The 20,488-nt window shown below is 40.4% G+C and overlaps 1 protein-coding gene across 1 annotated transcript in view; it reads right to left on the reverse strand.

Moving 5' to 3' along the window:
• LOC124278255 overlaps positions 1-15,779 on the reverse strand; it is a 29,159-nt gene extending 13,380 nt beyond the window's left edge. The window contains exons 1-5 of the mRNA XM_046713974.1: positions 15,627-15,779; positions 13,560-13,626; positions 11,483-11,764; positions 4,126-4,273; positions 2,156-2,169 (exon numbers count right to left, since the gene is read on the reverse strand). Of these exons, the coding sequence (XP_046569930.1) occupies positions 2,156-2,169; positions 4,126-4,273; positions 11,483-11,764; positions 13,560-13,626; positions 15,627-15,764 (649 nt within the window). The 5' untranslated portion in view covers positions 15,765-15,779. The remainder of the gene's footprint in view (positions 1-2,155; positions 2,170-4,125; positions 4,274-11,482; positions 11,765-13,559; positions 13,627-15,626) is intronic.
• Positions 15,780-20,488: the final 4,709 nt, after the last annotated feature.

Raw genomic sequence — 20,488 nt, forward strand, 5'->3', positions numbered from 1 at the left:
GAGTATAAGTAACATTAACTCCTGGACAACCTACTCATTACCGGGGGATTTGACATCCACCAAAATGGCGATGATGTTAAGCTACCAGGCACTGAAAAGGACATTTCTATAGTAACAGTACTAACACACCATAGATCACCTTCAGTAACAATTTTCAGTTGACAGTAGTCAGACCTGTTTAGCGATACATTTTCTGCCATGTTCTGCAAGTTGTTCCGGCGAAGATAATGAAAACAGTCAGACTATTATCAAGTGTTCAAAATGCCTGTTTTACTGTTGTTTGCGTGCACGAATATTCCTATCTATACAGAGGGACACGTTAGTGACCACTGCGACTAGGTGGTGAGCGAATATATCACAAAATGTACGTTGCTGTAAGCAACATGCTCAAAATATTACATTAGAAATGAGGAGTCGGCGAAACGAGCGAAACTTTAAACAAATGGCTTAATGCTATTGAGGAAGCCACGGGTAGACAATCCCGATATACATTTCTGCATTAACGTGTGGAAATATCATGACCTGTGACGTGGTTATCTCGTCTGGTAAGGTTGATATTGTTATAAACACATTAGAAAATGTACAATATCCCTTCAGACTAAAAATAGACTTAAGAGACATTGATGGCACAGGCTTTTAAGTAACCGCCATTCGCTGTGCGGAGTTACGTCAATTAGGCGAAACAGAAACCCACAGCCGTGACTTAGACTCCAGGTTTACTCTGATTATGCTTATTAGGCCTGGGGCGGTTGGGTAGCCTAGTGGTAAAAGCGTTCGCTCGTCACGCTGAAGACCCGGGTTCGATTCCCCCACATGGGTACAATGTGTGAAGCCCATTTCTCGTGTCCCCCGCCGTGATATTGCTGGAATATTGCTAAAAGCGGAGTAAAACCCAACTCACAACAACTTATTAGGCCTACGATCATATCCACATTTTCCCCATAATAAAGTTATGTCATGATATAACTGAAATGCTGTTAAAAACTTAATCAAATCAAATTGTGTGATGTGTAAAACGCACGGTCTGTTCCAGTTTGGCCTGGGACGTAGAGACGTTTTGGACGCAGGTACCATTACCCACCACTCGTACCCCGTACAGCAGTATTGAGACATAATTTCCTTACGTGAGAGCCTTGACGGCTGAAAAAGTGTGATTCAGACCCAAATGTGTTGTTTGGTCATAAACCAGAACACCAGTAGAATATAGAATGGGCGATTTTGTCGAGGTCGTTTTTATAATTGTAGAACGAATGCATACTCAGTCTTTAGGTTTAGTCCATTATTTCGGTTCTATGAATTTACGCAATGTATCAGACGACCAGTTACACGTGAGCAGTCACGTAACGAAACTGGTAAGGGTACTTTAGTCAGACCCCGGATAGTGAAAAATATTTACACGAGTACACCGTCCAGTACTAGTTTCAATCTTTCTTTATATTGACAAAACGCCCTGGTGACACGATGAGTGTACTTGTAAATAAGCGTCGTACATGTTTGAGTAATATCCCAACATTCTTTGTCTATTTTTCAATATTGTCTTAGATATCTATCATTGTTATATATGCATTGCGTAGGATGAACGTGCGTTTATTAAACGATTTGCAGTTGGTTACAATAATCCAGAATTCGTGGCACATCGTCAAACATTGTACACATTTATTCCAGAACATATTCTAACCCAAAATCCCAAAGTGAGTGATATTCGGGATATTTTTATTCCTTCAATTGCGTCTTCAAGTCAGCAGGTTACATTCATACGGGAATGAAGGTTGGTAAAAAGTGCGGAGAACATAATCATCAATATATAATGTGAAGTGGACATACAGCTTAGTCAACATTTGAGTCGTTGGTTATGCATGTTGAAATTTCTTTTCGTATTTACCGATGCAAGCCAACGCGGACATCAGTTCGAGCGAAAATTTTGTTCCTTGAGCTCATCCCCTTGCCGCTTAAATTAAGTGTTTTCATTTTCGGGAAAATAAGAAAAAAGCTCAGCCTAGTTATTTTACTGTCATTTACCGACAGATATATATGTCGTCTAAGCAATTTTAAACTAAAATACAACACGCATAATCACGACCTGGTTTAAATATTGCCGATGTGACTTTAAATTGTAACCCACCCACTCCGGTAAAATGTTAACCTCACTACTTACCACTTTCTCGATGCCTGAAAAAAATGCAAAATACAAAGTAATATGGGATGTGAAATTGATAGATAAACGCATGTTCAAAATATATGACGACTTATAATATAAAATGAATGATGGTTGTCCTACTTGATAGAATTGCATGTTACCAAGTAGGTGTCTATTAGACAAAGATAAGGCATAGAATTGATCTTCTGCACCCCTTGCTTGCAGTTAGAGCTCGAGGCGATTGAAGGGTCGGATGAACTGTCTTGTCCAGACTCGATTACATGCATACTACAGTCAAAATGCTGGACAATTGCTGAGTTCGGCGTTAAAGAACAAACATAACTTAAATAAATTACACGTTTTATGGATAACAGCTTCTTTTTTATTCTTTACACGACGTTTCAGAGCTAATTCTGGCTCCTTTACCAGGTGAATGCGTCAGGAGCAAGAATTATCTCTGAAACGTCGTGTAAAGAATAACAAATAAGTTGTTATCCATAAAACGTGTCATGTATTCATGTTCATCCAACTTCTAAGTGCCTTTTCAAAACAAAAAAAACCCATAACTTATATTGCCAAAATTGGAAACAATAAAAGACCAACGCCATGTTGCTTTGAGTATGACAAGGTTCATATGTCCATTTTATAATTAATATGTACACTGATCCAACGTTAATAAGCGATACGAACACACGTAATCACAAAGTCACCGAGTCTAATCAACAGAACCATGCTAGCTCCGACAATCTGTAAGTCCTTAGAAATAAATTACTTGACAGATTTATAAAAAATGTTTATATATGTACACTATAAAACACATCTATACTTTGAGTATTGTTTCGTTTAAAAGTTGATTCATTTGATAACCCGCATCACCCGCATCGTGTGTGTCATTGCTATTGTCCATATGACCATACACCTCTGTTAAAATGATGACTAACTAGGAACTATTCCAGCTTAAGACAACGGCCTGTAAAAGTCCCGTTTGGACAATACAGTCCCGCAATTGCCATCATGAACAGTGGCGCTGTCAGGGTACAATGACACACTTTAAGCCACCAGAGTTGACCAAACGATCCATTTGGCGATATCTGAAGAACAACATTGGTTCACAGGGACGTGTTCAACCACCAGAGCGGCAGGATACGCTCGTCTATCTAACACGTGATATATTTACGCCGCACTCAGCAACATTCCAGCTATATGGCGGCGGTCTGTAAATAATCGAGTCTGGACCAGACAATCCAGTGATCAACAGCATGAGCATAGATCTGCGCAATTGGGAACCAATGACATCTGTCAACCAAGTCAGCGAGCCTGACCACCCGATCCCGTTAGTCGCCTCTTACGACAAGCATGTGTTACTGAAGGCCAATATTCTAACCCGGACTTTCACGGGTCCACAGTCTGAGAGCACATTAATACAAACCTATATATATTACATAGTTAAAACCGTACAATAGACTCGTATTGGCAACTGCTTGTATTCAGTGAATATGTTCTGTAGCTTTTGTGTCTAGCACTGATGACAAAGCAGCAAATGTAAGCGAATGTTACTGTTTTGTTTTCTTCATTCAGCGATCTGCAAGGGATAATTCAATATGCAACGACCCAGATGAATAAACTGATTACAAAGAGTTATTGAACACATTTCTTGACAGGACACATAGCATTACGAAAGGATCGGGTGTCCTTTCATTATTTTCAGTACAATGCATCATACAAAACGTGTGTGCATGCCTACTTTCCCATAAAGATCGGGTCTGTAATTCATACGACCCATTAGCATATCGTGGGGAATTGTAAAATTGAGTGACTAAAGTAAAGATTTCTAATAAATTTTGAAATCTGATTACGCCGTGTACATTAGCTTAAAATATGTCCAAATATACTTCCCATGAAATATTTTTCGCAGTCCATAGTGGTATAAAGAATTATCATGTATACTGTAAACGAAGAATTATAATTCGAAATGAATACGAACTTACCGAAATTTGTAAACGTACACAACAAAGGCTGCGGCAGCGCTGACGACGGAGACGGCGACGGCGACGGCGATTAGAACCTGGTACGAATGAGTCTCTTCTGGTGGATCATTTCTCGGTGGGACTGTTGTTAGTGGTTGGGGTCTTGTCTCTAAGTGGAAAACAATCACATGAAAAGGGAAAACATTATAATGTTGTACTGAATTCCCTAAAGTTTGTTCAAATGGTTGTTTATGTTAAATTCTTTTCATGGAAATACAATTAGAGTAAGATGAGAGTGATGCTTTGAACAGTTTTCATTTTTTCCCTAGCATAAAATTGTTAGGAAAGTCTCAAGTAATGCAATTCACGGACGTTTACACGTTGGTGATGCTGACAAACACATAACCAGCATCGCATTAGGAGTCTTACGTGTTCCGTGTCTTCGTAAAAGCAGAATGGTTTAGTGAGATATAGACATGATTACATTATTTATTTAACAGAATTACGTGTGGAATAAATGTATGGGTACAGTATGTGACAATCACATTGCAAGTATGGTGAAACGCTTAGATGTATCTATCATGTGACTCTCAAAAATAAATACAGCAATAACTTCAACTGTGTGTCGCTGAAGATGATATCCTTTTGGTATATTTCAAAATGATGACGATTTATTCTAAAATGGTTTCATAAAAAATACACGCACGTGGTTGATAACCTGATGTCTGATTCAAATCAAACAAAGTGCCTGGCTTACTTATTACTGTTATTCTTAAGCTACCTTTCATTATTTTTAAAAGAAACCAATCTCGGTCGCCAGTTCCTCATGCATCGACACCCATCCAACCAGGCTATGTACGTATGCCTCCTCAAAAAGGATTCCTTTTGTTTGTTTGTTTGTTTGTTGTTAAACGCCACACTCAGCAATATTCCAGCTATTTGACGTCGGTCTGTAAATAATCTAGTCCGGACAGAGAATCCACGCATGATCATCGCTTTACACAGTTTGGAATACGATGACATGTGTCAAGCAAGTCAGCGAGCTTGACCACCGGATCCCTCTTACGACAAGCATGGGTTGTTAAAGACGATTCTAACCGAAGTCATCACGGTCCAACAACGATTCCCTACTCAATACATACATTATGACATTGCTGCTTGATTGATTTCTATCACATAAAGACATTTCATTGGGATTGTATATATTTAACACGCATAAACTATTCTAAAATCCTGGTTTTTACTTGATATAACAGCTCGATATATGTACCCATTGCTTTGACATATTTGTAATACAAAATTCAACGATCTATAGACCAAAATAACCTGTAGGAAACAGATGCAATCATACCAACAAACATTATTCAGGATAATGCAATGCAGCAATAGCAACAAGTTTCTAATATGCATCCACAGATCATAGTTAGAAGGTTTACTCTTTTCTAACATGATAACTTTCTTTGTTTGAGATATCTAAGATGTCAATGAACGCATGAACATATAATTTAGTAATTGTACCTATATATTCTTCGCAAAGATGTCCTCTGTAGTTTTCTGTGCAACCTTTCGAGCACTGCCCAGTTTGTTGAACACATACACGTTCCACGCAATTCTTGCTACAATGTAATTCGCATTGGCTGCCCCACCGTTCAGGGACACAGCCGAGTGAGCAGTCTCCAGTGTCTTTATCGCAATACCTTTGTTTGTCGACATGGGCGCGACAGTTGACATTGCAATGCTTGTCACAATGCTCTCCATACAACCCCGGCCCACAGGGGGGTTACGCCAAACATTCCTGGTACTGCAACACATGAATTATTCGCTTTTAAGCAATTCAACGGTCACAATTAAATTAATAAAGGTCATATACGAGAATAACCAATCTTGCCTATCTGTTCAGTGTTCATTTGGGAATCTGAATGCATCACTGGAAATGGTTGTCTCCCAAACCCCCTACAGCCCATATCCCCTACAGCCCAGTGTCCCTACAATTAGTTCAAACAACACACGGCATTAACCTGTCTGACATAATGAACTGACCCAAAGGAGAGATTTACAGGGTGGAGTATACAGTGTGAGAGTATACAGATGAGAAGGGAATAAGATTGTGTAGTTGTTATTAGTGTTTTAATAATTAATTTTAAATAATTGAGATGAATTAAATGTTGAACTAGGTTTTTTTAGCTTCCTGATGTACATAGTGAGTAGACAGATTTTGCAAATCGTAATAATATCAGTTGTAATAGTGTTATAGACAGTACACTGAGATAAATAATTTGAGATGATTTGGGGTGGTATATACGAGGGTCTTTCAAAAACCTAAGGGGAAACAAGCAACTGTACTTTCAACATTTTTATGCACTTTAGTATCCAAGTTTGATTCTAGCGGACTTCTGCCTATCTCAAACACACAAAATGTTTCTTGCATATTTTGTTTCCTGAAGTTCGTGATGCATTATTGCAGATTTGGCGTTTTTTGGGGGTACCAAAATAGAAAGTCAAACAAAGTGGGTATCGTGAGGCTGGTGATAATCAGTGATAACATCAGGAATTTCCCAAAAGTGTCAGTCTTTGTTACCAGTAGTACCCGCCACGCACACAACAGTAACGTGTTAAATAACAAATATGAATATATAGTATCATAGACATCAATATATTTCATGTCCACATGCCTGAGTCAGTGTGTGCATAACTACTTTTCATTGTCCTATTTTGATACATGTAAGGCAAGTTGATCGGCCGAGTGGGTATAGGGTATTGAACATAAAAAGGGTATTGAAAGGAATCTGGAATCCTTTATTACTGAGCATTTAATGATGCCTTGTAAAAGTGTCAGTCTAATGTGTGCATAATATCCTCAAATTGTATTTATTTCTATTCTATGTACGAATACGTTGTTAGCACACGAAACTACGACTTGATATGATCAGCCGAGCGAAAACATTAGAATGAAAAATTGTAGTCTGAACAATAGCAGCAGATACATAACACTTCAACATACAAAGACTCTAATATTGTAAACGTTTTTTCCGTTGGTAGTTTTTACTACACAAAATTATCATTCCAGCCATCGAGTCTGAGAGAAGAAGAATCCTATGATGTGTTAAGAGGGTTAGAAACAGTTACTGCGGGATACTGATTATGACTCTTTCTCTGATTTGGAGCATCAAATATACAACAGTTTCATCAAAAACGTCGACACCGTCCCTCCGTCCTCCCCGGACAAAACGCAAGAGCACAAAGTCCCGACGCGGCCGAAACATTTCTCACGTTCTTACAACGAAGAGAGAAAAATCAGGAAAGAGTTGTACACCGTCGTCTCCATTCACATGATGAAGGATGACTTGCGAACTCACAATAAGGCTAAGAACTGCCACGTGTGCGACTTCGACATCACCAATCGATACACCGATGCCGAGACTCGACCTCTGCTGCTGAGGAAGGTCGTCTACCCCTACGAGTACATGGACGACTGGACCAAGTTCGACGAGACGGGATTGCCTCCCATATACCACTTTTACAACAATATGACGGACTCGACTATCTTACAGGACGATTACGAGCATGCCCGCAATGTGTGGGACAAACTGGGCTGCAAGAATCTGGGCGAAACCACGACCTGTACTTGAAAACGGATGTGCTCCTGTTGGCCGACGTGTTCGAGATATTCTGAAAAACGTGCTCGAAACAGTACGGCCTGGATCCTGCGTGGTATTTCTCCCCACCCGGTCTCTCTTGGGACGCCTTGTTAAAAAACAGACCAGCGTGGAGCTGAAACTACTGACGGATTACGACACATGGAGAAAGGCTTGCGTGGCGAAATTTCCGCTAGCTCCCGAACGATTGATGGTGAACAAAACTTGCTGGGAAACAATAAGCCGCTAACGTCGAAAAACTTGTGCCAAAACTTGATGAACAAGTCAAAATACGTCGTTCACTATCGCAATCTGCAGCTGTACTAGTCGCTGGGAATGAAACTCACACAAATACTCAGGGTGCCCGAGTTCGATCAAAGTCCATGGATGGAGCCTTACATCCGAATGAATATGGACTTGTGAAAGCTAGCCACCAGCGATTTCGAGAAAAAAACCATAAACAACTCGGTGTTCGGCAAGACGATGGAGAATTTGAGAAAATGCATTAACGTGAAATTAGTCAGATCCAGCGAGGAAGAAAACTTCAGGAAACTTATAGCCAGCCCGGCGTTCAACCGAAGCAAGATATTCGATGACGACTTGGCAGCGCTGCACATGAACAAAAGCCACATCAAATTCGACCGGCCCGTTTACCTGGAGATGAGCATCATCGACTTATCCAAACACTTAATGTATGCTTTCTACTACAACGAGCTGAAAAAGCAGTTGGTGACAGGTGCGAAGTGCTGTACATGGACAGGGATTCCCGGCTCATGGAAATTCACACCGAGGACGTGTACGAGGACATGAAGAAACACATGCACCTGTACGACACCAGTGACTACCCCAAAGATCACCCTATGCACAGCCAAGTCAGCAAAAAAGTGCTCCGCAAGATGAAGGACGAATGCGCAGGCACGCACATCACTGAGTACATTGGCTTGAGACCCAAGATGTATTCCATCAAGAAAGCCGACGACGATGAAATCTGAAAGGCGAAAGCATGAAAAAATATGTGATGAAAAAACACATCAAGCACGCCAGATTCAAGGAAGCCCTGTCCAAGAATTAAACGTCCAAACACCAAATGAACATGCTGAGAAGCGACGGACACAGGATAGACGGACTGAGAATCAACACGACCTCGCTGTCTCCCATGGACACGAAACGATGGATCGCCATTGACGGAGTCACCTGTTACGCGTATGGGCACAAACGCGTATCGAATAATTGAATGCTTACGCACACATATACGTATAATATCATGGAGAAAATTTATTTCAGCCCGCGTGGGTACTGGAAAGGCGCGGACGCCATCACGAAACTCGCCAAAAGCAGCTCGAGTCTCGGGAGACGTCAGCAAAGCTTGGCTTAAAAAATAAGCCATCCGGCAATTCTACCTGCCAGCGCCTCGATACATCCCGAGAAGAAAATTTGACATTTCAACACCGAATCGCGTCCACCAAGCTGACCTCCTGTTTCTCCCTCACGACAGGGTGAGACGTAAAACCTACAAGCACGCCCTGACTTTTGTCGACGTCGCCAGTCGCTACAAGGAAGCCGAACCGTTGACAACAAAAGATTCGAACGAAGTCGCCAAAGCATTTGAACGCATATACAAACACAGTCGCTTGACATGGCCTACCGTATGCAATTCGATCCCGGAACCAAGTTCATGATTCGAACGAAGTCGCCAAAGCCTTTGAACGCATATACAAACACAGTCGCTTGACATGGCCTACCGTATGTAATTCGATCCCGGAACTGAGTTCATGGGAGCCGTGTCACAGCTGCTGGCCAAGCACAAAGTCCAAGTGAGACGAGGTATAGAGGGAGTTCACTGTAGCCAAGCCATCGCTGAGAGATTCAATCGCACCCTAGCCGAATGCCTGTTCTCGCACCAATACTCACAGGATTTAATGGATCCCGGAAACAGAAACACGGAATGGGTCGTACACTTACCGCGAGTGGTCGATGCCATTAACAACGAAGTTACCAGACTCGTCGAAGCAATCAAAATGAAAAATCTGTTGAATCGTCGTCGGCAGCAGCACGTCGCGATAAAACAGCTAAAACGTTACCAGACCTGTTCAGCGTTAGGTACTTGTACCAGCCGGGAGAATACGAGGGAGACAGCAGAAAACAAGCAAACGATCCAATGTGGTCCATGAAAACGTACAACGTAGACCTTGTTGACATCAAAGACAGTGAACCGAACTTGTACTACTTGAAATACGGACCGCAGAGAGCATTTGTCCGAGAGGAGTTGATGATCGTACCTCACGACATAGTCCCTTACACATCTCCCACCGTGTGATGATAGTTTCTCGTCATGATTTTTTATCAGTCTGGCATGCCTATTTTTCTGCTTAATGTAGCTAGCCAGCCAGCCACCCATACACCGAGCCTTTATTCCGACCGACCCCATGCTTCAGAAACTGTTTGACCGATTTTCATCAAATTTTGCATGCAACTCAGTAGTAATATACACAATGGGGCTATAGGATAAGGATATGAACTCCTCAAGGGCTCAATTTTCTGAACAAGTCAAAATACATCGTTCACTATCGCAATCTGCAGCTGTACTAGTCGCTGGGAATGAAACTCACAAAAATACACAGGGTGCTTGAGTTCGATCAAAGTCCATGGATGGAGCCTTACATCCGAATGAACATGGACTTGTTAAAGCTAGCCACCAGCGATTTCGAGAAAAACTCATAAACAACTCGGTGTTTGGCAAGACGATTGAGAATTTGAGAAAACGTGTTAACATGAAATTAGTCAGATCCAGCGAGGAAGAAAACTTCAGGAAACTTATAGCCAGCCCGGCGTTCAACCGAAGCAAGATATTCGATGACGACTTGGCAGCGCTGCACATGAACAAAAGCCACATCAAATTCAACCGGCCCGTTTACGTGGGGATGAGCATCATCGACTTATCCAAACACTTAATGTATGCTTTCTACTACAACGAGCTGAAAAAGCAGTTGGTGACAGGTGCGAAGTGCTGTACATGGACAGGGATTCCCTGCTCATGGAAATTCACACCGAGGACGTGTACGAGGACATGAAGAAACACATGCACCTGTACGACACCAGTGACTACCCCAAAGATCACCCTATGCACAGCCAAGTCAGCAAAAAAGTGCTCCGCAAGATGAAGGACGAATGAAGGACGAATCACTGAGGACGTTGGCTTGAGACCAAAGATGTATTCCATCAAGAAAGCCGACGACGATGAAATCTGAAAGGCGAAAGCATGAAAACATACGTGGTGAAAAAACACATCAAGCACGCCAGATTCAAGGAAGCCCTGTCCAAGAATTAAACGTTCAAACACCAAATGAACACGCTGAGAAGCGACGGACACAGGATAGACGGACTGAGAATCAACACGACCTCGCTGTCTCTCATGGACACGAAACGATGGATCGCCATTGACGGAGTCACCACTTACGTTACGGGCACAAACGCGTATCGAATAATTGAATGCTTACGCACACATACGTATAATACCATGCTTCAGAAACTGTTTGACCGATTTTCATCAATTTTTGCATGCAACTCAGTAGTAATATACACAATGGGGCTATGGGATTAGGAACTCCTCAAGGGCTCAATTTTCTCATATGCATCCACAGATCATAGTTAAAAGGTTTACTCTTTTCTAACATGATAACTTTCTTTGTTTGAGATATCTAAGGTGTCAATGTACGCATGAATATATTATTTAGTAGTTATACCTATATATTCTTCACAAAGATGTCCTCTGTAGTTTTCTGTGCAACCTTTCGAGCACTGCCCAGTTTGTTGAACACATACACGTTCCACGCAATTCTTGCTACAATGTAATTCGCATTGGCTGCCCCACCGTTCAGGGACACAGCCGAGTGAGCAGTCTCCAGTGTCTTTATCGCAATACCTTTGTTTGTCGACATGGGCGCGACAGTTGACATTGCAATGCTTGTCACAATGCTCTCCATACAACCCCGGACCACAGGGGGTTACGCCAAACATTCCTGGTACTGCAACACATGAATTATTCGCTTTAAAGCAATTCAACGGTCACAATACATTAATAAAGGTCATATACGAGAATAACCAATCTTGCCTATCTGTTCAGTGTTCATTTGGGAATCTGAATGCATCACTGGAAATGGTTGTCTCCCAAACCCCCTACAGCTCATAACCCCTACAGCCCAGTGTCCCTACAATTAGTTCAAACAACACACGGCATTAACCTGTCTGACATAATGAACTGACCCAAAGGAGAGATTACAGGGGCGGTGGGGTAGCCTAGTGGTTAAAGCGTTGGCTCGTCACGCCGAAGACCCGGGTTCGATTCCCCACATGGGCACAATGTGTTAAGCCCATTTCTGGTGTCCCCCGCCGTGATATTGCTGGAATATTGCTAAAAGCAGCGTTAAACTAAACTCAGTCAGTCAGTCAGAGATTACACGGTGGAGTATACAGTGTGAGAGTATACAGATGAGAAGGGAATTAGATTGTGTTGCTGTTATTAGTGTTTTAACAATTAATTTTAAATAATTGAGATGAATTAAATGTTGAACTAGGTTTTTTTAGCTTCCTGATGTACATAGTGAGTAGACAGATTTTGCAAATCGTAATAATATCAGTTGTAATAGTGTTATAGATAGTACACTTAGATAAATAATTTGAGATGATTTGTGGTGGTATATACGAGGGGCGATGAAAAAGTAGTCAGCCTAACTGTATTATGTCCAATATTTGGAAAGCTTCCATTTTATTATGTTTGATTATTTTTAGACAGGGGCTGTTTTTCAAGGACACCCCCGTCTTAATCTTTCAAAAACTGAAGGGGAGAATCACTTTAACAAGCAACTGTAGTTTCAACTTGTTTATGCACTTTAATATCCAAGTTTGATTCTAGCGGACTTCTGCCTCTCTCAAAGACACAAACTGTTTCTTGCATATTTTGTTTCCTGACGTCTGTGATGCATTATTGCAGATTTGGCGTTTTGGGGGGATACCAAGATAAAAAGTCAAACAAAGTGGGTATCGTGAGGCTGGTGATAATCAGTGATAACATCAGGAATTTCCCAAAAGTGTCAGTCTTTGTTACCAGTAGCACCAGCCACGCACACAACAGTAACGTGTTAAATAACAAATATGAATATATTGTATCATAGACATCAATATATTGCATGTCCACATGCCTGAGTCAGTGTATGCATAACTACTTTTCATTGTACTATTTTGATACATGTAAGAAAAGTTGATCGGCCGAGTGGGTATAGGGTATTGAACATAAATAGGGTATTGAAAGGAATCTGGAATCCTTTATTACTGAGCATTTAATGATGCCTTGTAAAAGTGTCAGTCTAATGTGTGCATAATTACCTCAATTGTCTTTATTTCTATTCTATGTACGTTGCTAGCACACGAAACTACGACTTGATATGACCAGCCGAGCGAAATATTAGAATGAAAAATTGTAGTCTGAATAATAGCAGCAGATACAGAACACTTCAATATACAATGACTCTAATAATGTGAACGTGTTTTCCGTTGGTATTTTTATCTACACAAAATTATCATTCCAGCCATCGGGTCTCAGTGAAGAAGATTCCTATGACGTGTTAACAGAGATAGAAACAGTTACAGCGGGATACAGATTATGACTCTTTTTATCTGATTTGGATCATCAAATATACAACAGTTTCCAAACGTTTTGCTTTTTCCATTCTTTCATATCTCGTAATACATATTGCTTGTTCACAACACAAATAGTCGTTTATTTCCTCCAACGGCAAGAGACAAAACCAACGACATACTCACCAAATATCACTAAATACATGTAGACAGTGGTCATTTCTGTAGTGGTGATCCACCTTTGCTCTTTTCTCTAGAAAAGATAAAATACATTTGAGGATGGAAGTTATTTGGACTACCATACAATTCATCAAGGACTTCAGTGCAGAAATGATTTGAATATCCATATTCAGAATTGTTTGGAAATGGATGTTATGTCACATTGAATTATTCATATTGGTACATGGGTGTGACCTTTTCGTAATTTTATCAGTTGGAATTTTTTAATCATATCAAATGCCGATTAGCGACCACGACTATAATGTTAAAATGAAATGTGAAACTACTTCTGTCAACGATCCCGTCTGTCCGTCTCAAGGTTTATTCGTATCAAAGAGTCAGATTTCGTTTAACTGACTGCACCTCACATTTTTAGACGCCACAACATACATGACACAGTGACATCAAGGAGAACGAAATTGTAAATCTCAATTTTTACATGCTATCTTGTCTGTTCGAATAACACTACACCTCTCTAAAAAGTACAGTCTTAAAACAGTCTTTAATACGAAAAAGACTTTCCACAGTCCATAGAAAGCATATGTACGTTCATACAATCTCATCAATCTATTTGAGATTTTGTCTTTTATTAATGCACAAAAACAAAAACAGTTCCAACCTTATCATCATTTAGTATACTTATAATATAAGTTAAGCACCACTAACTTATTGTTCTGAGTATATAATGAAAAGCAGTTTCTAAATAACAGCTTTCAAGATTTAGAAACCTGAAATCCACACATGCAGGGTGATTTATAGTGGAACTGCATATATTCATAAAAGAAGGATATTTCCTCATAAGCGAATTTGTATGCCTCACCATAAGAATAAAATAAGTGATGTTTTAATCCTTCCCTGTAGCTAGATCAAAATTAGTGACGTGCGCTTGTCCCTGATTTACCTTTAAACTGAGCTACGATCCACTTCAAAACAATCATGCTAATGTATTTAGCCTAGCTGACTATGGCACACAAGTGTTTTCTTTATCATGTTTTTTTTGTATTGATTTAAGTTCATCATGCTTGTAGATTGGTATTCTGGTTTATTCCTGCTATGCTAATCATAGAAACTGATTTTCTCCGATCGTCCGTTACGTGCACTGCTAATGTTCCAAAAACGATGACTGTGAAATGTTTGTTGTAAGCACTGATATTCAGAAACCTCATTCATTGAGTACCCGAAGGAAACTTTTACGTCATGCATTTCAAGATGTAATGTTCCGAAAATACAAGTCAAAAACATAACAGAATTACTTGTCTCATTCATCAGTAATGAATGTTTGTTGACGCTATTGTAGCAGGAACTGTGTCATTAAATAATTCATATTTTTCAAAATATATAATGACCTGATCTGTACCATTATCACAGGTTCTTATAGGTAAAGTAATATCATCTCTGTCTTTCCACTGGAACCGGCACTTCCTCTCCTTTGAAGATGTGTGCTTGGTAACTACTATATAATAAGTGTTTCATCATTGCCAGATAATTTGATGCGGTTTGATGATAATAACAATTTGAATCCTAAACTTGTTTGAAATTGACTCAACTGAAAACGTTTACTTCTCTTATTCCACCTCTTTGAATAAGAATCAAGCCTTTCCTTTCTGCTGCTGATATTGAACTAGAACATATATCTCCTGTCCGCCTGCTTTCTTCTCCTCCTTCGCAGTTTGTGAAGCCAGAAGTCGAACTTATATTGAGCACATTTAAGGAGTCAGAAACCAATCAATTATATTATAGACAAGAATTGAATCAACAGAGAAGGAAATATCATACATAAAAACCTATATTTACAGATGGATCCAAGTATGATGACGCAGTTGCTTGTGCCACTGTCATTAGATGCAGAACAATATCATCTCTATTACCAGCTCTATTTTCACGCAGAATTATCCGCCATAATAACAACTCTCAAATATATCAATATATGCTCCAAATATAAACAATATGAAATTATAATTTCTTCTGACTCGCTTTGATGTCTTAATGCTAATACGAATTGTCTTGTAAACATCTACTTTTAATTGAACTTACTGAATTATTTGATGCTCTAACAACTGAACAGTATGACATGTTCTGTACTTGGTTACGCAGCCATGTTGGAATCAGATACACGATGCCTGCTGCTGAGGCTAAAGCACCTCTCAGCAAATCTGTGACACCACGTCTCATCCCATACTCTGATTATAAGCCAGTTGTTAGAGGACATATCTTGGATCTTATGCAAAAGAAGTGGGGCATCCTAGAAGGTAAAAAATACATTAGATGCAATAGAACCAGCTATTGGTTACACCTACTTGGGCTGTCAGTCACGATTTGAGGAGATCATATTAAGACGATGTCGAATTGGACATTTACGATATACACATGAATATCTTTTAAAAGGTGAGGATCATCTACTCTGTACCCCTTGTAATTAGTAATTGAGCGAGTGAGTTAATTATTAGCGTCACATCGGCAATATCCCAGCCAAGATGACAACATTTTCAAGATTAAAACGGCACTCGTGAAGAGCCAACTCCTCGTGGTGGGTGCTGGGTAACGCTAAGCGCTCTTCGACCCCCCTATGTGGACCCGGGGGTATATTTGGTCCACCAACCCGTTTGCCGTGGGTTGCGCCCCTGTGTCGGTGGAGGACGGGAGTCTGGTGGTTGAGGGCACTGGTTCCAGGAACAGTGTTCCTTTGCCCAACACACCACTTCGCCCCTTACTTCACCTAGACGGGTGGTTGAATGGGCCCGGTTCAACCAATCGGCTGGTCATGTCGAGCCCTGTGCATTACTTGTATTTGCACAAATTATATTCTTAAACTATATGGTGGACTTTAGGTCTCGGCTTTATTAGTTTATAAAACATCACTTGATTTCGAACAATGTCTTTTCAATTTGCCTAGAGTCTAAATGCCCAGAAGGCGATGGCTCATGGGCCAATCTGGTAGGATCTATCTTTTTAAATCTTATCCTGCTTGAGTATACCCTCCTAGTATCTTTGGTGCCGTCTGCTGGAGGACCACAGGTATGAGGCATCGTCCTTGTTGACACTCAATGGTGGGTGAGGAGCTAGGAGGGTGAATCATATACAATACAACCATGGCACCCCCACTGAAAAAACGTTCGCATGAATCTGATGATTCAATATCTTCTGAGGACGAAACTCCTACTGTTCTCACAAATCCTGATCATTGGTCTCGATTTTTGGTCATGTCGGCACCAGATGATGGTCCACTTAAATTGAATCCTTTTGCCATTGCAAAGGGCATAGAAGGATTAGCTGGCGACTTAAAAGAAGTCAAGAAGCTACGTTCGGGATCACTACTGATTGAGTGCAAAAAGAAAATTCAATCACAAATCCTCCTTTCGACCAAATCATTAGCTAATGTTCCTGTGGAGGTTTCACCTCACAGGACACTCCACAGTAGTAAAGGCATTGTCCGTGATGTCGGACATTGCCTTTCAGATATGGATGAGGCTGACATCATTTCAGAATTACGTCCACAGGGAGTGACTGCTGTTAAACGGTTTACTTCCAAAAGAGATAATGAAACCATAAAGACCAACACTTACCTATTTACATTCGGTCTTCCGTCACGCCCAGAATCACTGAAAGCTGGACATTGTCACTCAAGGGTTGATTCTCAGATCCCAAATCCCCTGAGGTGCTACCGATGTCAGAAATATGGCCATGGTTCTAATTCATGCCGCGGCCCAGCTGCTTGTCATCGATGTGGTGGCAACTGTGAAGATAGCAGACTCTGTGATAAACCTCCTGCGTGTGTAAACTGCTCTGGGAGTCATCCCTCGTCGTCCAGAGCATGCCCTACATGGGAGTTCCAGTCAAAAATTTCGAAAATGAAACATGACGGTAATGTCACTTTGTTTTAAGCGAAGAAACTTGTTCCGGCTCTCGAAAAACCAGGCCCATCTTATACGGCTGCTGCTTCTGCCTCAACTCCAATTTCCCGACCGGTTTCATGTCAGTCAATAGGTTGCCTAACCGAATACACATGGATTGGGTCATCTAATCCAATCTTGGCTAAACCTCGTCGACAATCATCCAGTTCTTTATCACAAACGGAAGATCTATCTACAGTTATCTCACCGTCGCCAGTGGTTCCAGCATTGGAACCAAAATCAATACCAAAACCATCCCCTGTTCAGAAATCGACTAAAAAACAAATTGATCTTTCTATTCATTCAGATCGTATACCAAAGGGTCAGCGTGACGGCTACAAAATCGTTATCAAACCTTGGAGGACATTGATGTCTCTCCTCTCTACCATGGGCGCAACAGAAGTAAGTCGCCGAGAAAAGGGACAAATAGATCCCCTGTACAGCCACCTATAACATAAATGGTTCTAGGTCACTCCTTCAGTGGAATTGCAGAGGTCTCAGGTCCAATTTAAATGATTTACACTTAATAATACAAGATTATAAGCCGTCAGCAATATGTCTCCAGGAGACATACCTTAAAGAAACTGATAACTTTGATTTACGTCAGTACAGTACCTACCATTCATTCTCCCCTCCAGGGACTAAAGCTACGGGTGGATCTTCTGTTTTCGTAAGGCAGGGTGTTCTCCACAGTCCTGTTTTAATTCATACAAATCTTCAGGCTGTTGCAGTTCGAATAACTATGCACATTGTTTTTACTTTGTGCTCTCTTTACATTCCTCCAACATCGCTTCAACTAACTGATCTTCAAGCACTTTACGACCAGCTTCCCAAGCCCTGCATCATTATGGGCGATCTAAATGGTCATAACCCACTCTGGGGCAGTATGCATGCGAGCAATAAAGGAAAGTTACTTGAAGATTTCATTTCGAACAATGATTTATGCATTTATAACGATGGCTCACACACTTATCTCCATCCTGGTACTGGTACCTATTATAATCTTGACTTGTCCATCACTGACTCAAATCTCCTGAATGAATTTGATTGGTCCGTCCACGACGACCTTTGTGGAAGCAACTACTTTCCTACAGTTCTCGAACAAGTAGCCTCATCTGATGTTCCTCCATCATCAAGATGGAATTTCAAAAAGGCTAACTGGCCTTTATATGAAACTCTGTGTGCTGACGAACTTAAACCTAAAGTTTTCATTGATGTCAATGATGCTATAAAGAGTTTCTCTGATAAACTGAATAACATAGCGGATGTGTGCGTCCCTAAGTCCTCTGCAATTCCACACATTAGAAAACCATGGTTCAAAAATGACTGCAAACAAGCTAGGAAGGCAAGGAAAAATGCAGAACATTACTTCCGTCGCCATCCTATGGTTCAAAATTTGAACACGTTTAAGATTTTAAATGCTAAAGCACGGCGTACTTTCAAGCAAAGTAAACGCCAATCTTGGCGAAACTATGTATCAAAAAATAAATTCGCGCACACCAATATCAAAGGTGTGGAATATGATCCAGAAAATCAAAGGTAAGGGCTCTAAATCTAGCATTCACCATCTCAAATATGGGAACCAATTATTGACTAATAAATCAGATACTGCAAATAAACTTGGTGAGGCATTGGCCAAACATTCTTCCTCGTCTAATTATGTACCTGAATTCCAAAAATATCAAAAACAGCAAGAAAAGAATGCTATTAATTTCAATTCAGATAATGGGGAAGATTTCAACGAAACCTTTTCAATCCACGAGCTTCATACTGCTCTTGACCAGGCTCATGGTACTTCTTCCGGAGCTGATAACGTACATTATCAACTCCTAAAGCACCCATCAGAATCATGTTTAGAGACGCTCTTATCTATTTTTGATGATATTTGGACATCTGGACAATTTTCTTTGTCGTGGTGCGATGCTATAATTGTGCCCGTCCCTAAACCTGGACGTGATCATATTGATCCTTCCAATTATAGGCCAATTTCACTAACTAGCTGCGTTTGCAAGACCATGGAACGGATGATAAATAATCGACTTGTTTGGTACTTGGAAACAAATAACCTTATAACAGATATACAGTGTGGTTTCCGTAAAAGCAGAAGTACTGTCGATCACCCAGTGCGTTTGGAATTATTTGTTAAAAATGCTCTAATTAATAAGCAACACACTGTGTCTATCTTTTTTGATCTTGAAAAAGCATATGACACTACGTGGAAATATGGCATTTTAAAAGATTTACATGGCTTCGGATTGCGAGGCCGTTTGCCTCAATTTATAGCTAACTTTTTAAAAGACAGACAATTTCAAGTCCGCGTGGGATCTACCCTGTCTAGTCATTACAATAAGGATCAGGGTGTCCCACAAGGCAGTATTTTGTCTGTCACATTGTTTAGTATCAAGATCAACAGTTCATCCAAGGTTTTGAATGATTCAATTGATGGATGACTTTTTGTGGATGATTTTAACATTTCTTGTCGCCGTAAGAATATGCATACTATTGAACGACAACCGCAGTTGTGTTTAAACATAACATATAAATGGTGTCTGGAAAACGGCTTTACATTTTCTAAATCCAAAACTAATTGTATACATTTCTGCCGTAAATACAAACCGCATTAAGACCCTGAACTATCTCTAAATGGCACACCCATCAAAGTTGAATTTAGTGTGCATTCCTAAGAGATGTTATTAATTCAATGTCAATGTTTTCTATAAGTCACAACTGCTATTTAGTGAAAGAAAATCTTTGTCAGTCATCAAACCAACCCAAGCTAAGGAAATATGTCCTTCTCTCGCTTGTCTCTCTACTCTTACAAATTTCATTAAGTTCTTCTGCGATTGAAATTTTTATCACTTTTCAGGTCAAATGATCAGTTTTGATTTATTGAACTTCGTGCTTATTGGACAGTGGTTACAGTTTATATTTCCTCAAGCTTAAGGAACATTGGACAGATTTCCTTTCTCCAGCTAGCGATATTGTTGTCGAATGCTTGTTTGTACT

This window comes from Haliotis rubra, unplaced genomic scaffold, assembly GCF_003918875.1.
Source record: "Haliotis rubra isolate DU_JTF1 unplaced genomic scaffold, ASM391887v1 Scf1060, whole genome shotgun sequence".
NCBI lineage: Eukaryota > Metazoa > Mollusca > Gastropoda > Lepetellida > Haliotidae > Haliotis > Haliotis rubra.